Source organism: Xiphias gladius, chromosome 2, assembly GCF_016859285.1.
Source record: "Xiphias gladius isolate SHS-SW01 ecotype Sanya breed wild chromosome 2, ASM1685928v1, whole genome shotgun sequence".
In the NCBI taxonomy this organism is placed as follows: domain Eukaryota; kingdom Metazoa; phylum Chordata; class Actinopteri; order Istiophoriformes; family Xiphiidae; genus Xiphias; species Xiphias gladius.
The window spans coordinates 6926440-6944617 of record NC_053401.1 but is presented as its reverse complement, the minus strand read 5'-3'; the positions used below and the strand labels follow the sequence as shown (position 1 = coordinate 6944617).

The following is an 18178-nucleotide window of genomic DNA, read 5'->3' as shown; positions in this document are numbered from 1 at the left end:
GTCCTTTTTACAGTTACTAGTTACATTGCAAACTGAGATTTTAAATACAAAACAAAAGTACTTTATAAATAATGTGGCATAGGTACAGATATAAGACAAACAAATTAAACATATAATGCTCTCATATGTTGATAATAGGCATATGCCTTTTCCATTCAAATGTTTCTTACACGTTTATGAATCAGTAATAACCATTCTGCGGCAGAATGGTTATTCCTATTTCTGTTATTTTATGTAAATTATGCTAAAAATATGTCTGTACTTTTACATACATAAGATTTTGAATGCAAGGCTTTTACTGGTATCTTGTTCTTGAATTATTTCTACATTGTCGCATGGCCAGTTTTACATAAAGATAGGATCTGTGTTTTTCTTCTACCACTGCAAGGTACATACATAAGTAACAATAAATACCAGAAAAATATGTGAGAGTAGAAAGACAGTGTAACAAAGTCATTACTTAAATGTAACTTAACGCAACTGAACCATCACTGAATATAGATTATGTTACCTAAATATAACATCAAACTCGTACCAAACACGAAAGCCTGTCAAAACCTTTATTTTGACATAACCACATTTCCGTTCTGGCGCTGTCTAGGACGTTTTAGCTTCATGCAAACTATGGAGAGGCGCGCCTGTCTGACGTCACATCCCTTGAAAACTTTTTTTTTTTTTTTTGGGTCCCTTCATCCAGAGGCACCTTGAATGGTTCCCAACCGGAGGTCTGAGGACCTCAAGGGGGCCCTAGAGAGGCTTCGAGGGGTCTTCAGTAAGATGAGAATTAGTTGGATTTCTCTTAAACTCCCTAAAAGTATGCATTCATCATCAGAGGGTGAATTCGGATGATTTCTTGCTTCTTTGGGGCCCTTTGTTCCCTATGCGCTGTGTGCACTGTGTATGTACCCCATCACCCTCAAATACCCATGATGTGCACACAGCAGACCATTATATTTCAGTTACAGACCCAGCGCTGTCTGCTGAGAGTTTGCTACATGTTGTTTTTATTGAAACGCAAATAAGAATGTGCACCATGTAAGGACAATATCAACTAGAAAATAAAGGTTTTAAAACTAGATTTTGATATAGTGATTTGATGTTATGATGAAGGAGTCACAGGGGTCCTTGCCCCGCTTTGCCCACTTGATAATGTAGTCTTGGTAGAGGTTTAAAAAATACCACTCTATGGCAACCATGTTCATAAGCTCAGAGTTTATTTGATGTCACAGGTCATATAAAACAGAGCAATCGTGGCACATGTTAAGGTGCAAACTCAACCGTTGTTGTAAGATAGCATGTTTCCCCATGCACAAATATATGAAGATGACAGCATGCAAACACAAATTCAATGTCTGAGAGAGTGATAAAGAAAAAAGACTCAAAGGCAAGAAATAGTAAGTTAAGCCGTCTTATGTTCCTCTTAATTAACTCCTTCCACTGCAAATATAAACACTTTCTTTACTCATGCAGAAGCCATTCACTAATTCTGTAATCTGAACAGAGGCATATTTAATGCAGAGTTGTTTAATGTATACTCGTAGATGTACAGTAGCATATTCAAATTGCTATTTTTTGCTTCATCACTTGCAGTCTGAGAGGACGTGAGAACTGTCCACAGCTTAGAAAAAGGTTCTGTTTTGTAAATGAGACTTAAACACTTCGAAAGCGCTGTCAATAAACAAACTGCGGCGAGGTCTTAAAGGGCCAGTTCACCCACATTTCTCCACCTAACCCTGTTTTAAAATGTAAAAAAATTGTCAGGAACAGCACCAATATGGGTATTTTATTGAAAGGGAGACAAAAATCTAAATGAACTGAAATGATGAGTTTGTCGCACAGAGAAATGTCACTACTTCAAAGCTAAAAACCGAGAAGCTCTTTATGTCGTGGATCCGACACAAGCTGCAGAGTTTATCACAACAACAAAGAAAACCAGCAGTGGGAACCATTTCATTTCAACCCAGGCCCTTATTTGACATCCGCTGGATACACCTCAGAATTCACTTCATCTCTCAGTAAATTTGCTCTCTGGCACAGGAGGTCGTGTAAAGTCTCACTGCCCAACAATAACTAGTACAGATCAGATGTTTTTGAGGAATTTGGTTGGAGATCACAGATCAACACGTGTATGACTTACTTGCCTTGTCCAGCTGCTATCCTACATGTAGTAACCAGCTGCGGGACCGGAGGAGGAAACAACAAGGTGGCGAGGGTGAGGCGGTGTCAAACGCTCGAGGTCAAGGAAAGGAGACCTACTTGACTGCCGCAGTAACAGCAAGAAAACAGGAGTAGAGGTCATTTCTCCTTTTGAAGGACTTACCTCTGATTAATCTACACTCCAGACAGATTAGATTCATCAAAGGCTATGGGGGCCCTCACTACGGCGAAGTGACAAGAAATGAAAAACCCCAACTCAATCATGTTAGCATAGCATGAAATGGAATTTTATAAAGAACAAAAACTGACAAAGAGCAAACAAAGATGCCTGTTACATAATCAGTAGAGTATTTTTCTTCTGTTTGTTATTTCAAGGCAAAATCAACAAACACTATTCGTACAAAAGTAGCATTTAATTCCACAAGTCCCCAAATGAGTTTATACATCGGAGTAGGGCTGAACGATACCGTTTCAGCATCAACATCGTTCCATTTGCATTTGTAATATTCAAAAAGGAGGTCATGTAATAAGACAAAATACATTATGTGAACCATTTTAATGCTGGACAGAAAATCAAAACCAGCCCATTTCTAATTTTTAATACCAAGGTTAAAGGCAAAGAGTCAAGTCCATCTGATTAATAATGTAATTTAGCTTTGTTTTATCACAATTTGGTGAAAGCATTTTGTTTTCTCTTGAATCTTTAACCATTTTTCTCTCACCAGTTCACAGAATTAGCCCCTTTCTTTTAGAGGGAAGTTTTTTTTTTTTTTTTTTTTTTTTTAAGCAAAGTGTTAATCAAAGTCAACAACTGCCCTATCTTATGCAGAATCTCTGTAATCTGTGCTTTAGTTATAAATTCAACAGAAGTTAAATGCTTAATGTTCACGGTGAGTATGCAACATAAAATACTGCAACTTACCCAGAGGAAAATGAAATGTCACAATGTTTTTTTGTTTCCTTTTTTTGCCCACACTGTTCAGCCCTCCATTAGTGAATTTAAAATGTGGGTGTTTATTCATCATCAGCGGTTCAACATGTCAGTAGCTGCGGGAAAGCTGCAGGAATATTATTTTAAGTTAGATTTGAACATGTGCAGCAGATATGACGTCAGCAGTCCAACTCAAAATGCAACACGGGATACCAGTGAAGTAAATAAAGTGAAAAAGTGCAACAGGGTTCAGCACTGAATAGAATCAACTTTAATGAACCCCCGCCCTGCATAAACATACTGATCATGAACATATAAAAATCATTATTCATTTCTATTTTTGGGGTTGTTATACATTTAATTCTGCTAATTCTATCTATCAACTGTCCATCCATAAATCATATCTTTATACCTATTTTATTTGTTAGATCTCTTTTCTCTCACTCTTTTTTTCTCCATACCCCCGGACTTGACCCTCATACCCACATAACCTCCACGTTTTCGTTTACACGTTCATACAAACGGCCACAAACTCTGGCCTTTAAACTCTCCAAATATTACCCCATCGTTGATTTCTCTCCCCTTCGGCAGTAGGGTTATTGCCCCCTGTGCCTCAGTCAGTGAAATGTGGAGAGAGAGAGAGAGAGAGAGAGAGAGAGAGAGAGAGAGAGAGAGAGAGAGCAGTCCTCCATTGGATAGTTGGGCTAAAAAAAGTCTGGACGGCCCTTTTTTTAAATCCCCCTTGCCCCACTGGTGGACCTTGTAATATTGCACAGGAGATCATTTAGAGTCAGCAATATCACCTCACTTCCAGGTGGCAGCAGCGGGGCGCATGCCCGCGCTCCCCTTGGCGCCCTTTGACCCCACCGAGTGACCCGAGCGGCTCCGCAGGTCGCGCTCGGCATTCTCACTCTGCGCCTGCTCCTCGTCGTACCTGGTGACACCGAGAGGGAGTTAGGGTCAGTGGAGTAATATAGAACAGCAAGGTGCCTCACTCAAACAGTACCCCCTCTGGTAAGCACTGAGCGCACAGTAGCCTCAGAACAATTCAGAATCCTGCGGTCAAAAGACCCCTGCCTGAATTGCACCAGGTGCTCTGCACCAGGGCTACACGTCCCTTCGATAGCTCAGTTGGTAGAGCGGAGGACTGTAGTGGACTATGCCAGGCATCCTTAGGTCGCTGGTTCAAATCCGGCTCGAAGGAGTGGTGTTTTTTAGCCTTGCTAGCAGCGTGGCTCTAGGGATGGCGATGACAGTCGGTGCTCCACTTTGGTCCAGACAGAAATATCTCAACAGCTATTGGATGCATTACGGTGAGATTTTGTACAGAAAATCATGGTCTCCCGCTGACTTAGATGATCCTCTTCCTGTTCCTCTAGCGCCACCATGGGGTTGACTTTCTTGAAATATCTCGACTACTATTACATGGGTTACTGTGAAATTCGTTACATTCATTCACAGTCACCAAAAGATGAAGTTTAATAAGTTTGACCTCCTGACTTTTCCTATGGCCCCAACATCTGGACAAACTACAGTCCTCCTCCATATCAATATGTGTTTACTATCAGCAAGGAAGAAATAATACAAATAAAAGATTGATTAAAAACATACTGTATTTACCTGCTGTTCATCATCCACAAGCACAATCATAACATACCCTTAATGTTGCACACAAGCCGCTCCTTTGAAATGTAGCCAAATTATATTGGCTCTTGGAGTAGTGTAGAGAGTCAGAGCTGAGGGGGGGGAGAGAGTAGTACCCTCACTATTGCGTTCACGATGGGTGTAAGTGTGACCGGGCCGTCATGGGTTCTTCAGAGCCCCACGCCCCTTCGATAGCTCAGTTGGTAGAGCGGAAGACTGTAGTGGCTGCACCGGGCATCCTTAGGTCGCTGGTTCAAATCCGGCTCGAAGGAGTGGCTTTTGACTGTGTGCTGCGGAACCAGAATGTGTCTCGGGAGATGACGTTGGGGGCTAGGTGCTCGAACATTTTCGAGAGTGGCTAAGGGGCCCTACTCTGGATCGGCAGTCTCTCGCCTAAATGTAGGTACTTTCCTCATTTGGCTACAGTTTCATGGAGCACATTTTGGGAAAATAAGCTTCATGTCATTCTATTATACTTAAGTACACTATTATATTATACTTATATACTTAATTACTTTGTACTGGTAACTTGTACAATGACAGTAAAAGTATGGGATTGAATTGATATCTTTGTTAAGATATTATTTGTTACGTTATATTACAACAGATGCTGATAAAAAAACAGGTAAATGCAGTATGTGTTTATTTTTCAAAATTATAATTTGTTGAATAAAGTGGCGACTTTTTTTTTTTTCCTTTTTGTTTTGAATGCAGCTCATGTTACAGCAGCCACAAACAAGGTTAGGATAACAACTACAGCAAGACAGTATAACCAAATGGACTTTCATAAGAGGCGACTTCCCCCGAACACGTGGAAGAAATATTTTAGGTGGGGGAACGGTGACGGCGGGAGTAGAATTCAGTACGTGTTCCTGACATCACCAATGTGTTTATCAGTATGTTGGACCAACGAGCTGAAAGTAAAACAGTATAAAAATGTTTTCCTACTGAGGATAGTATCAGAAAACCAACTTTTAAAAGACTGAACGACTGAACGACATCCCCTGGTGCCAAGCAGTTGTTGAACAGTTTGTCTTAACAGATGCTGCTTTTCCAAACTGGATTTACGCAGTGAGTCTTGGACCTCTGCCACTGCCGTGACAGACCCCTTCTGCTTCAACTGAGCCAAAATAAACCGACGATAGCTGCTAATGATGTTGTTCCATCATTAGCAGCTATCGTTTTTGGTTTTGTGCTCTTCACCCCCCATCCTTCATTTAAAAGCGTCTCCTTCAAGCTCAATTTGAACCAGTGACCGAAGGAGGACTGGTATAGCCGCTACCGTCCTCCACTCTACGAAGTGCACTTTGGAAGTCAGTCAAAATTCACTAGTACGACCAATTTTACCTACTGTGTTAACCAGCCTACAGTTGTAACCTAACAAAATATATTACAACATAGAACTACTCAGACACCCACATACAGTTTTTCCACGTTAACTAGTCCCAGTTAGACGTTTATAGCTTAGTTAGAAAGAGTAGAGTATGATTGGTCTTTGCTGTTTTCCGGCCACTGTATGTTGAACCACATGCAATGATGTGTACAGCACATAATCTTTACTACTTGTATATGACGTGCCATGGAGTCGCTCAGTTAAAAGTCACTCCTTCGAGCCGGATTTGAACCAGCGACCTAAGGATGCCTGGCATAGTCCACTACAGTCCTCCGCTCTACCAACTGAGCTATCGAAGGAATACATCACACTCAGAGGCACAAATCGAAAAATTCCCCACTATTCAGTTCCTGGCAGGGGCAACTTTCCAGGTTGCACAAAGCGGTGGATTGCGCTGCGTCATGGTACAGTGTGAGCAGTGCTGCTGAGTTTGAATCGTGGCTACTGTTAAGCCCGACCACATATTGTAACAAACTTCAATAACTAGAGCTCTAACTGTAACTTCCATCTCTTTTTTTTCCTTTTTTGTCTAAAGGTTCTCTGCATTTAAGTTCAGTTATCAGTGACATATCACTTCCAAATACTGTATCACCTGTTTGACTAAAATCGTCTCATCGTCATTTTGCTGATTACCATGTGCTGAAAAAGTCCCTTGTGTGTGTATGTATTTATGTCTCCAAGTAAATGCATGCCTCCAGCATGGTCTAACACCAATATTTCATTAGTAGCGGACAGTGAAAGGTCAGTCCTTCGAGCCGGATTTGAACCAGCGACCTAAGGATATCTGGTGTAACCACTACAGTCCTCCGCTCTACCAACTGAGCTATCGAAGGCGACAAGGGCCTGAGCATAAAGCATGCGATCCTTTGCATAACTGGAGAAGATAAGCTCATAGCACTGTTTGTCTGTATTCCAGGGACACAAATGATTTTTTGTAACTGAATCAGCTTGAGAGTTTATATTTGGGAATTAAGAGGATCTGTGGGACTGTATGTGTCAGCTACTCTCACAACCTAACAAATTCCATCATGATAAGGTTTTCACAATGAAAACAAGGACTCGGCTGAGTCACTCCGAGTTAATTAGTCACAGTTTAGCATGAACTTGTACAGACAACAGAAACAAAACAAAAATAAAAAATGAGTCATTCCTTCGAGCCGGATTTGAACCAGCGACCTAAGGATGCCTGGTATAACCACTACAGTCCTCCGCTCTACCAACTGAGCTATCGAAGGGCCTGTTAAACACACGGGACAGCGAACTACATGACCTCGGTAACTGTAAAAGGCAAACACGAACTCGTGTGGGTGGTAGATTTCAGTTTCACTCACAGAACTTGATAGTTGCCCAGAGCCTCTCGGGGTGGGCTGCGATTCCAGCGGCAGTCCGGGATGTCCCCGTTGGGCGTGACAATGTTGAGGGTGTCGTTGATGAGGTTGTACTTCAGGATGCGGTCGTTGGCCGTGCTGGAGGTCAGCGAGGGAGAGGCATTGACCTGAGGAGCACAGAGATACAGAAAATGGCCTTTGCATTTGAAGAGAATGTGTTTTGCATCAAACCACATGGGGATCCGGTTTGTAATAAACTAATTATTTTCACAGGTTCCGCGCTGAGCTTAATAATGTACTGTAGAATCCAAGGCATGGGCACATTGTTTAATCTCCCCCCGCCCCCATATAGACGCCCTTTTCAGGCAGAAAATGTAGCCGCTCTTGTGCTATAACAACTGGGCTCATAAACATAGATTCAAAGAAGAACACTAGATACACACTGGAAAACATACATGGGTGTCCAAAGAGAGATGAAGCAATTATTCTGATATCAAAACACACACACTTGCCTCTTTGAGTAGATTATACAAACAAAAAGACTCGGCTAAGGGCATAAATACTTTCATAACTACTGTAAGGTCAGACCGAAACTTTCTATTCATTAGGAATCATGACTAGAATAGTGGCACACGCCTGATCGGTCTGTCACTGAGGAGCGCTTATGCCCCACAACCAACTTGATGTCGACCAAAATAGATCAGATTGGTGTCTGTGAGCAGAAATAGTTGGGACCTAGCCTGGAAACCCAGCAACCCATTGTACGGCTGTCGAAAACGGGCACGGGAAGGGATGACAGCTACAATATTCGGATCATAAAAGAAACACTACACAACGATGACACAGGCGTCCCATTTTTAGGGTAAAAAGACCAGCCAGCAAATTAGCCTGTGCCAGTTTCCCCTGTATATCCAGCTGGGTTTTTTCACCTGGAATAATACGCTGAATGGTTTAAAGAAATGCCTTCAGCATGCATTTTAATAGGGAGGGGCACACACACACAGAAAAGATCAACCTCAGGGGCATTCAAAGTTGCTCAACAACCAAAGGAAAGGTACGTTGAGTCACTGTGCAAGCATGTTGAGTATCTCCGGGCTTCGTAAAATATGTAGCTGCTGTGTTCAGGAACTAGCCAAAGAAAAACATGGGGGTTTCTTTGTGTACAGCAGAGGTTCATTTTTAGTTCAGTTAAACCTTTTTTTTGGGAGTTTGTAGGCGTGTGTGTACATAGCAACTCCTGTGAAATTACTCACCTCGATAAGCCACGGCTTCAGCTTGTCATCGATAATGATGTCATACCCGTAACATTCAAAGCAGTGCTTGTCGTTGTTCATCACAGGCTGGGAGAAATGAGAGAGACAGGGCCACGTTAGGAGGAGGAATCGACCTATCAGTGATTGGGATATGTTGTGAACTTTTTAATGAGTCAGAGAGGGATTCAGCCAGATAAAAATAAACCGGCGGACTTAACTATTACAATAAAAAAAGGAGCCTGGGTATAGAGGCCTCAGAGGGGAAGTGGATCGGATCACTTAGTAGAAAAGGGAAGTGTGCAATAAGTTGAGGGCACCGTTGTGCCAAAAACAAAAGGACATTGAGGTAGTTGAGCAGCTGTCTGTTTAAAAGCGTTAGCCTGCTGCGATCATTAAAGGCCCCGCGCTAAAAACAGCATCCCAAAAGGGAAGAAAAAGTCAAACACAACCACTGGAGGCTTCAACACGTGTGGTTACTTTTGGTACGTTATGTATATGTCTAGCTAGGGCTTTTACTGGTAGAGTATTTCTACACTGTGGTATTGACACTTTTACTAAAGTAGAGGATGTGAGTACTTCTTGCATCACTGGGGGCCATTTTACGTACGTGAATAGCTTGGCCTCACTTTGATTTTTGACGCTGTAAGTACAGTCTCAGTGCTCCCTTCACCGTTGCCAGTAAGAGCCAATTCTCACGAATGCAGGGTTGAGTGCGTGGAGATGTACATGTCACAGAGTTGTAATTTTAACACCCCTGTTTCGAGCTGACATGTTGGACACGTATGGGCTCTGGAGTGAAAGAAGGAACTCGATAATCGTGTCTACTTACAGCCACGGCCTTCAGGGACTGCACCACAATCCAGTGGATCTGGTCAAACAGTCGGCTGGTCACCTCCTTTCCTCTGGTGCTCTCTAGGTACAAACGGAGGTTACTGACCGTCCACTTGCCTCCATGAACGTGGTTGTAGTCATCCTGCATTAAAGAAAGGCACACAGTCTAGCTAGGTGCACGGCATTCTAACGGCAATGGCTGTGCTTCTTTTCCCGCCACACGAAATATTCTGTGCACACTATGCAGCCACTAGTAGCCATAGCAGACGTGGTATACACCTACCCCATGTTTTTGGATGGCCACGTTAGTGAGGTGAACAAACATGTTATCCAGTTCACTAGTGCTGGGGGTGTACTTCACTGTGCAGAACCGACAGAAGCCCAGCTTGTACCTGAGCGTTAAACACCAGAGAGAGCTCAATAACATCAGTGACAGTCGTACTGGCTGCGAAAAAGATTTCTACAATCTTCTAACACACTGCTATTACTAATAAATTACCAAAACCTTTCCCTAGCGAATGATTGGTGACAAAACTTGGCGATGGTTCAACTCCAGCCGAATTCCAGGGCAAAGCTGCCGCCTGCTATAATACGCAGACACTATTTCATATTATTGAATAACGCCGGTGGCCCTCGCTTACATGTAGCACTTCAGAGGCCGATAGGTGGTCACCAAGACGTAGAGGCGCAGGTCGAACTTCTTCCCTCCTATCAGCAGAGGATTGTCAATGTACAGGGAGATGACGTACGCTTCCTTACCACTAGAGGCTGCTACAAACCTGGGGGCAAAAAAGCAGGACACCAAGCATCAGGAAAAAATCCCAACCGCCGACCACGCTGATGCTTCACAGGAACGAGCATTACCGGTTTTGGCTGTTCGCCTGGAAATCAAATGCTTAATGAGTGGATTGTGTAGGTTTTAATGTGCATATAACTTCAAAGCATTTGGCTTCCAACTCATTTTGGGTATGTAATGATTAACCAATTGACTCTGGCAAGACCACCGGACCAAACAAGTTGAGAATAGAGCTACAAAAGGTGTTTTTTGGTTTGTTTTTCTGTACGATAGAAAGAGAAAAAAAGAAATCTACGCACAGCGCGACCTCACATGAGGGTTTCACTGGCTGTGGACGTGTCTGGGCGTTACAAAGACGCCTCTGTTAACTCACGTGGAGGTGCGGCTGTCTCTGGACCACTTTTTGATCTGGGACAGTTTGTTGATGAGGAAGATTCCTTTGCCCTGGGCCTTCCCACAGGGCTTCATGATCCAGGTGCTGGACGGATTCTTACGAAACTCCTCCACGAACAAATTGTAGTCGGCCGGGAGCATGAACGTCACAGGGACAAAATCTGCGCGGAGCACGGGGGAAAAAAAAAAAGGTAAAACGTAATCAACTTTGTCACATATGACTGAGATGTGTGTCTATGAGCGGAAAAAAGAAGGGAGGCAGACAAATATGCGTGCATTTTTACACTCATCCCTCCCCGTAGTGCTCTAATAGATACCTAGATAAATGTATTTTCCGTTCTCGTCCTTCTCTGCCAGCGGGCTGCCTTCCTTCTCCAGCTCCTTGCGGTAGCGTTTGATGTTCTTGATCATCAGGTCCTTCCTGGTCAGCTCATAGTGGTTGGGGAAGTGGTTAACCATCTGCTCATCTGACAGGCGGTAGCCGGTGTCCACGCTGAACACATTCCTGATGGTCTGGATGCTCATCCTGCATGTGGGTACAAATAAACCTGACAACTCTGGAAACTCAAAAAATAAGCTTGGTGATATAACTATAACTCATTACTGGGCATAAACAGGATCATCGTGCATCGTTTTTGCAGTGGTGGAAAGTTATGTTAGTACTTTGACCGAGGCACTGCATTTAAGCACAACATTGACGTACTTGCGCTTTACCAGAATATTTCCATTTTGTGCTACTTTATACTTCTCCTTCACCGCATTTCAGAGGTACACTTTATATTGCACTTTTTACTCCACTACATTTACCTGACAGCCAGTGGTTTCCAACCTTTTTTGACTTGTGTCTCCTTACTAAAAAGCAGGGCGTAAAAAAGGTCAAAGAATCCAATATTTCATGGGAAGGTTGGAGAAATGTCCAAAAAAATGAATACAAATCTGTGTAGCAAAACTTCCTTTTTTTTGTCCTCTTCCATTAATCATCTCACGACCCTTCAGATTTATCTTTTGACACTTTGGGAGTGGCCTGAATCCTAGGTTGGGGACCCCTGGACTAAACTACCTCACTCTATACTATATGAAGTAGTTGAAACTGGTACCTGCTCACCTCGCATCCATATTAATAACCTAATAATGTAACATGTAATTATATACCGGTGACTGGGGCCATTTTTTCTGCAAAACAAGTTCTTGTACTTTTGATACTTCAGGTACATTTTGCCGATTTGTAGGAAGGATCTTGAATGCAGGGCCTTTACATATATGGATTACTTTTACGTTGTGATACTGGTACTTTTATATAAGCAAAGAATCTGACCACTTCTTGCACCATATACATATACATATATATATATATGTTGCTTGCATGGAATAGTGTCCAAGGACTAAAGATCCAGTAAAGATTCAGGTGTAATGTAGATGGAAAACCTACCAGTAGAAATTCCAGTCCTCGTTTTCTGTGACTGGAATCCATTCCCTTTTCTCAAAGTTGTTGATGAGCACTGATTTTTCAATGTCTGTCACCCACTTCACCTTACCGGCCATGGTGCCTCCCACTAGGGTGGAGCACAATACAACAGGTAGACGGGTGGGAAAAGCAGAAAACCAAGCAGAAAACCAAGCAGACAGGGAGGGAGGGGAGGGAGGGGGAAATGCATGCTGTCACTGTGCACCGGAGCATTTCGCCTCGCCTCTGCGGTCTCTCTGTGTGGTCCACCTACCTGCAGACCGATGCGAGGAAACTGAGAGTCATCAGCGTACGCTAGCCGGGCTGGGCTTCAGTCGTTAGCAGGGCTGCTGAATCCCTTCCCCGGACTGCGGCCAGTGATGCAATCGTTAGCTGAACTCACAGCCACGCACAGCGGCAGGGACGTTCGTTAACATCACCGTTAACAAACCGTAGCTCCCATGCTAGCCTTTTTGTTTTTTTGTTTTTTTTGTACTGCTAAAAAGCCACATCTATTGATCCAGGCGTCGTGAAGCCGGACAGTGACGAAAAGCCTGCCACGATCAAACTACTCTTCACAATAAAAGTCTTTGTTATAAATCCCATATATAAAAAATATAAATACATATGTGCGATTACTTCACTATGCGATTTAATTTATTTAATTTTGAGGAAAAACCGTATTTAAAAAAAAATGTGTCAAAAACCAATAAACGATACCGCTGTGCGGCCTGGCCCTTCCGGGAAAATAACCTAGCAACGGAGGACGCAGTGATGTCAATGCAGGGTGTCGTTACCGCAGTGTACCGGCAGGGGTCAGTGTTGGGAAGTCTGCGGGGTTTTAAACTTCCCACATTACGAGCGAATTGCCTCCATGTGACGCCTGTTAAAGACGGAGTATATACTGTATAAACAGGGAACACTTGGATTTCCTGGTGAATCGTTTGACTTTGTTCCGTACACATTTTATTCATCGATGCAAATATTTACAGGTTAAGCCCCGAAGGAGGAGATGCCTGCAAAATCTCTTCAGTGTATGAAGGACAGAAATGCAATAAAAACTTTTTTTTCTTTACTGGCATTGTTTATGCTGCTTGAATAGGACCATCACTCTTAGTTAACTTTTCTTTTTCTTTGTCTTCTTTTTCTGTCTTAAATAACATTGAGCATGAGTGTATGCGGGGAATGAATCTACGACCTATGCCTTACAAATTTTTACTTTCTTACCTACGAATTTTGTACTATAAAGCAAACAAACAAAAACCAAAACCACTGCATACACGTTGGGAAAAAAATCATTTCTTGACATACTGAACAGCACATTTTAGCAAAAGGATACACACAAGATACACTGTTTACTAAATACCTTGTAAAACCTTAGTACATTTACACATCAACCTCCTATTTGGTACACTTTTTATTTTTACTGCATTTTTTTTTTCTTCCAAATACAAATGATGTTTTCACCATCCTTTATTTTCATGGATATGATTAAATTCAGTAATATATGTTGTTAAACTTCAGGCTAGCTACATGAAAGAGGGTGGAAACATAAAACATCTGTTGGAGAAACAGGTCAACAAGTTGACTTCTTCCATATGAGTGTTGTTGTTTGTAATACACTCTGTAAATGTAGGTCTAATACAAACCCTCCAAATGAAGCAAAATTAGTATCATGCACAAGGCCTTTTTTAATTTATTGGAACTTGTGTCATATATACAATAAGGCTGACATAACCAATGCAATTGCACTATTATTGTAATATATGAAAGAATAAAGTACCTCCGCCAAGGCCAGTGTCGATCAACATGCACCAGACTTCAGAGGAAAAAATTCAAATTCATATTAAATAATGCATAAAACTTTCCACATACATTGAAAAAAGTCTGAAATTATTCCTTGATTTATGCATATGATATTTTCCAAGCAGACAAAATGGACTATGCAGTCGTCAGCTACTCAAATATAAAAAATAAAAAATATATATAGAACCGTGTATTCAGAAAGATAAATGAATTTTATAAAGCAAAAAACTACACTGTTCCTTCTGTTACCACATCTGTCCCGTGAGCCCGTCGCCCCCTAGCGGCCGCTCTCGGCAGCAGCAGGTAAAAAAAGGCGTGGCCAATCACATTTGCGGCAGTTACCTGAATATTAAAGGACGCTGCTGTAAGTACAGGAAAACACCTCGGGAATATTTCGTTATTTTATTATTCCCGGCGCTATTTAAATTACAATGTCTCTATATTTATTACAGGGCGGCGTCCACGTCAATCTTCACAAAAGGTAGGGTTTGCTTTCTTTCATATTGTGCCCCCCAGGCTGTTTACCGTCAGGGCGGGAAGCACTCACATGCGATTAATATCTGACACGGTGCTGTTCCCACACGACGCGGTCGACGGGTTAATTAGAAAAATGTAGCTCGTGATTTTTGAATGAATTCGGTCCTTTTCTGGCTCACCGTGGGATCCAAATTTGCATGAACTTCGAAACGACCTTTGTTTGCTTTGGCCGAGAGGGACGATTTCACCTTTTTTTTTTTTTTTTTTTTGTCGTGATAATATGACAAAACCACTACAGGCTATGACATTATTTATACTCAAAAACCGTCCTCAGGGTGTTGTTTTGCGGCCCTGATTACGATTATACTATTAAGGTTCCCACATCCATGGCTATATTTTTGATGTTATGTTTTTCTTTTTTTTTTTAAATTGGCTTAAACGCAAAAGGATTTCCTCAGGGTTCATCCAGATTTGGAAACACACAAAACCTTAATGCCCATAAGTAGGTTCTTTGGAGCCAGCGATGCTTCATTTATTTTTGGCGAGGATAAAAAGGCAGTTTGCTTGATTTGAGTTATGGAAATGGGAGCATTTGCATTCAGGCACAGGACTGCGGGCACAACAGGAACTGGTCTCAGGACAGGTGTGTGCAGGAGGCCACAAACCTGCGAAGGCCTCGCTCTCTGGGCGAAAACAGAAAATAAGTCATTTGTACCCGTATAGTGATGAAAGACGGGTTAGATGTACAGCTTCTTGCATGAACTAGTCCTAAACATCATGTCCACTTGGGAACTGAAGCACACTTTTGTTGCAGTACACGGTAGTAAGTGGACTACAACCGTTGGACTTTATCCAACGGATGATGTCACCTCTTCAAACCTAGGAGAGCCTGTTTTATCAACCTGGATTTTCTCCCCAGTAACACAGCCACCACCTATCCCGGTAACATGACCCAGTATTTACACAGCCTCCTTATGAACACTGGGAGCCAAGCCAGGATGGCACAGAGGCACTGGCGAGCCGCGGAGCCATTATCCGTCCCGCTCGGCTAATAAAGTTCTAGGCGCTTTTCTCTCACGTATTCTAATATGAGTCGTTTGCATAATGATGGCCCTCTCCTCAGAAAACAAGGATGGTGGAACAAACAAGACAGCCGAGTCGTGTCGTCTCTCTCCGGGCTGGACCTGGCGAGGCGGACGCTGGCAACCCGTATGACGGTAACCTCAGGTACAGCGAGGGGCCCGTCCCCACACTGGTGTGACTGTTCACAACACACTGTTCAGACAGGCTGAGCTTCGTGCAGCAGCCCATGCGAGATCAGTTGTACCGAAAACAAACACTAAAAAAGGCTTTTGTTTGGACAATCACCTGTCTTTGTTTTTTTTTATTTGCTTGATGAATATTAAGAAATAATTCGCTTTTTTCCGATAACATTTTGCCCCCGCAGTGTGACAGATCCATCAGTAACTGAACCAAATCTCTGCGTTTTCCTGATTCAGAATCAATGACAGGACTGCGCGTGCTTTAGCCCACCAGCTGGCTGTAATTGGAGACCAGCTGGACTGGGAATGGACCAGCAGACAGCCAAACTGGCTACCAGCTCCTCTACACATGCTGAGACCTGCTCAGGCACTGACCAGGACCATCTATCGGTAAAAAAAAAAAAAAAGTCCCCTTTTTCGTGTTATTCCACTCATCAGATCTTTATGTGACTGGGTGTAACCTGGTTGTTGTTCTGTCCCAGGGACATCCACGCCCAGTTCTGGGGCTTCCAGGGTCTCTCCGCTGCAGCGAAGGCCTGGAAAGCCAGCACTGCGATCCTCAGAGCTGAGGCTTGGACAGCCTGGGTAACACCCGTTTTCTATGGCATCATATATGCGTCTCCACCGACCTTTCGCCAAGCCCTGCCCCCCTTACTTACCGTTGCTACGCCTGTCACGTAATGAAGTTTAAAGTAGGTGGATGTCGAAGCCTAGTAAAAGGGATTTGAAAGTCAAGTCACCCCAATGTAAAATCTATGCGTCTGCTGAAGAAACGCACACGTGCACGCAGTGGACGGCACGACGCGGAAGCTGGGACACCTTCTTCGGTGTTTGTGCTCGGCGAGCGATTCCTTTTTTAGTGAATGGGCGTTATCTCGAAGTCTGGGATCCAGTTGTCGTAGTACAACCATGAAACTAATGCTGTAACACTATGTCCCAGGCAAAACGTCGGCATCCTGACCAGCTGTTCCCAGACTAGAAGACTAGCAATAGTGATTAGTCTTATATTTATGTTTGTATTTTGAAAAGATTTGACAGGATTTGAAGAGGAGGACTAACTGATGATTGTGATTAATGCCATCTAACATAAGTTTGGCTGGAGTTGGGGACACGTAAACATCCCCAAACCAATAAAGAGCAGGACAGAGCTGTCAACGTTACTCTAACCTCTGATATAGTGGCATCTTAGGTCCCACACAGTGGATGCGACAGTGCATCCACTGACAGGTATTTTTCTAGCGTAACCTGTAAGCCCACAAAACAATACAGGGATCTAATACGGCCCTTCTCCTTGGATGTAAAGTTGGGTTACTACTGGAGGTAGGAAGATAGCCAGACATGCTAATGTTTGCAGTTTACATCAGAGCAGATAAACGCGCCGTTTAATCCTTACTTTATTGTTTACTTTAATTCCTTACACTTTTGCTCCTGTGTTTTTGCCTTTTTTTGAAAGGCTGAAAAGAAAAACGCAGAACCCTCCAAATGCTTCAGATGCCGATTATCGCTCTCAATAGAGCCCCATGCACCCTGTTTCAGCATGTGGAGAGATCCAAAGCTTGACAGACCTCAGTTATATAGTTGCTAAGCTACGATTGGACGGCATGATTCATACGCATGCAAAAAAAAATTCCTTTTCTGTGAGCAAAATGTCCCGTTGCGCCAAACTGAGACACATAACAACTCAATTCCATATGTATTTACCTTTTGCAAATTTTTTTTGCCCCAAAGTAGCTAAATATTCGGAGCAGTTCAGGTGTGACTCATGACGCCTCATTTCACAGGTGTCCAATTTTAAACCGATGACCTGCACTGGCTGGCCCAGAGGGACCCCTGTGACTGTGGCACTGGTGGCTGCAGTGACCCTCTTCGGTGCACTGTGGATGGAGTGGAAAGCCTGAAGGGCCATAAGCAGGTCTTTTCGGCCGATATACTGAATAATTGACCAAGAATGTTTGCAAATGCGTGACAATTATTGCTAACTGATTTGTTTCCGCTGTTTACCCTGACTTCTCTTTTTATACTAATTTAATGAGCGGTATTGAAGTCGACACTGATGACTGTGGACCAACGTGTTGCGCAACATAGCTGAAAAACACAAGTAAAAAATATTCCGTAAAACTTGTCGGGGCATGTGGATATTGTTCAAATCAGTTTTACAGCACTGCCCAAGGCGTTGGCCAGCGTATTGTGGCAGCGACCTGTTGGGCTCACAGTTGCATCAATGTCAAAAGCATGTTTCCATGACTGGACTGTTGCTGGCCTGCAGTGTTTTGTACCCAGATTTGTTTCTTACTGGTTTAAGAGGCCAAACCGTTTTTTTTTTGTTTTTTTTACAGACGATATTTAGCGTGGCTTAATAGAAAATGAAGGGAGCTGGACTTTCTGTTGCAGATTTGAAACTGCTTTTCACACAATGCAAATAAAATTAATGATGACAACGTGTTGCAGTCTCATTAATAATAA

The 18178-nt window shown here is 42.8% G+C and overlaps 2 protein-coding genes and 5 non-coding genes across 7 annotated transcripts; 3 read left to right on the top strand and 4 right to left on the bottom strand.

Annotated features, from left to right (window-relative positions):
* Nucleotides 1-2931: 2931 nt before the first annotated feature.
* ttll1 (tubulin tyrosine ligase-like family, member 1) lies at nucleotides 2932-12712 on the bottom strand. Its single transcript, XM_040153599.1, has 10 exons — nucleotides 12445-12712; nucleotides 12156-12279; nucleotides 11044-11252; nucleotides 10707-10887; nucleotides 10179-10316; nucleotides 9821-9929; nucleotides 9536-9679; nucleotides 8707-8793; nucleotides 7457-7620; nucleotides 2932-4022 (listed from the first exon to the last, which is right to left on the bottom strand). Exons 2-10 carry the CDS (start codon nucleotides 12266-12268, stop codon nucleotides 3893-3895), a joined length of 1275 nt encoding a protein of 424 aa, XP_040009533.1. The 5' UTR covers nucleotides 12269-12279; nucleotides 12445-12712; the 3' UTR covers nucleotides 2932-3892.
* Nucleotides 4205-4292, top strand: trnay-gua. Its single transcript is given in 2 exon segments — nucleotides 4205-4241; nucleotides 4257-4292. It is a non-coding gene; the product is annotated as a tRNA-Tyr (tRNA).
* trnay-gua lies at nucleotides 4918-5004 on the top strand. Its single transcript is given in 2 exon segments — nucleotides 4918-4954; nucleotides 4969-5004. It is a non-coding gene; the product is annotated as a tRNA-Tyr (tRNA).
* On the bottom strand, nucleotides 6337-6424 carry trnay-gua. Its single transcript is given in 2 exon segments — nucleotides 6337-6372; nucleotides 6388-6424. It is a non-coding gene; the product is annotated as a tRNA-Tyr (tRNA).
* On the bottom strand, nucleotides 6872-6958 carry trnay-gua. Its single transcript is given in 2 exon segments — nucleotides 6872-6907; nucleotides 6922-6958. It is a non-coding gene; the product is annotated as a tRNA-Tyr (tRNA).
* Nucleotides 7274-7360, bottom strand: trnay-gua. The gene is given in 2 exon segments: nucleotides 7274-7309; nucleotides 7324-7360. It is a non-coding gene; the product is annotated as a tRNA-Tyr (tRNA).
* Nucleotides 12713-14247: 1535 nt separating the features above from the next.
* Nucleotides 14248-18178, top strand: bik (BCL2 interacting killer). The gene is made up of 6 exons (XM_040145625.1): nucleotides 14248-14340; nucleotides 14429-14457; nucleotides 15577-15680; nucleotides 15953-16105; nucleotides 16198-16300; nucleotides 17497-18178. Exons 3-6 carry the CDS (start codon nucleotides 15586-15588, stop codon nucleotides 17611-17613), a joined length of 468 nt encoding a protein of 155 aa, XP_040001559.1. The 5' UTR covers nucleotides 14248-14340; nucleotides 14429-14457; nucleotides 15577-15585; the 3' UTR covers nucleotides 17614-18178.

What these genes read in the sequence shown, in the direction of transcription:
- ttll1 (XM_040153599.1), bottom strand. Translation starts at nt 12,268, where the DNA reads ATGGCCGGTAAGGTGAAGTGGGTGACAGACATTGAAAAATCAGTGCTC. An exon ending in CGGCCTCTGAAGTGCTACAT is followed by an intron (nt 9,930 to 10,178) that starts GTAAGCGAGGGC and finishes TTTAACGCTCAG; the next exon opens with GTACAAGCTGGGCTTCTGTC. An exon ending in AGTCCCTGAAGGCCGTGGCT is followed by an intron (nt 8,794 to 9,535) that starts GTAAGTAGACAC and finishes CATTTCTCCCAG; the next exon opens with CCTGTGATGAACAACGACAA.
- bik (XM_040145625.1), top strand. Translation starts at nt 15,586, where the DNA reads ATGGTGGAACAAACAAGACAGCCGAGTCGTGTCGTCTCTCTCCGGGCT. An exon ending in CCGTATGACGGTAACCTCAG is followed by an intron (nt 15,681 to 15,952) that starts GTACAGCGAGGG and finishes TTCCTGATTCAG; the next exon opens with AATCAATGACAGGACTGCGC. An exon ending in CTGACCAGGACCATCTATCG is followed by an intron (nt 16,106 to 16,197) that starts GTAAAAAAAAAA and finishes GTTCTGTCCCAG; the next exon opens with GGACATCCACGCCCAGTTCT.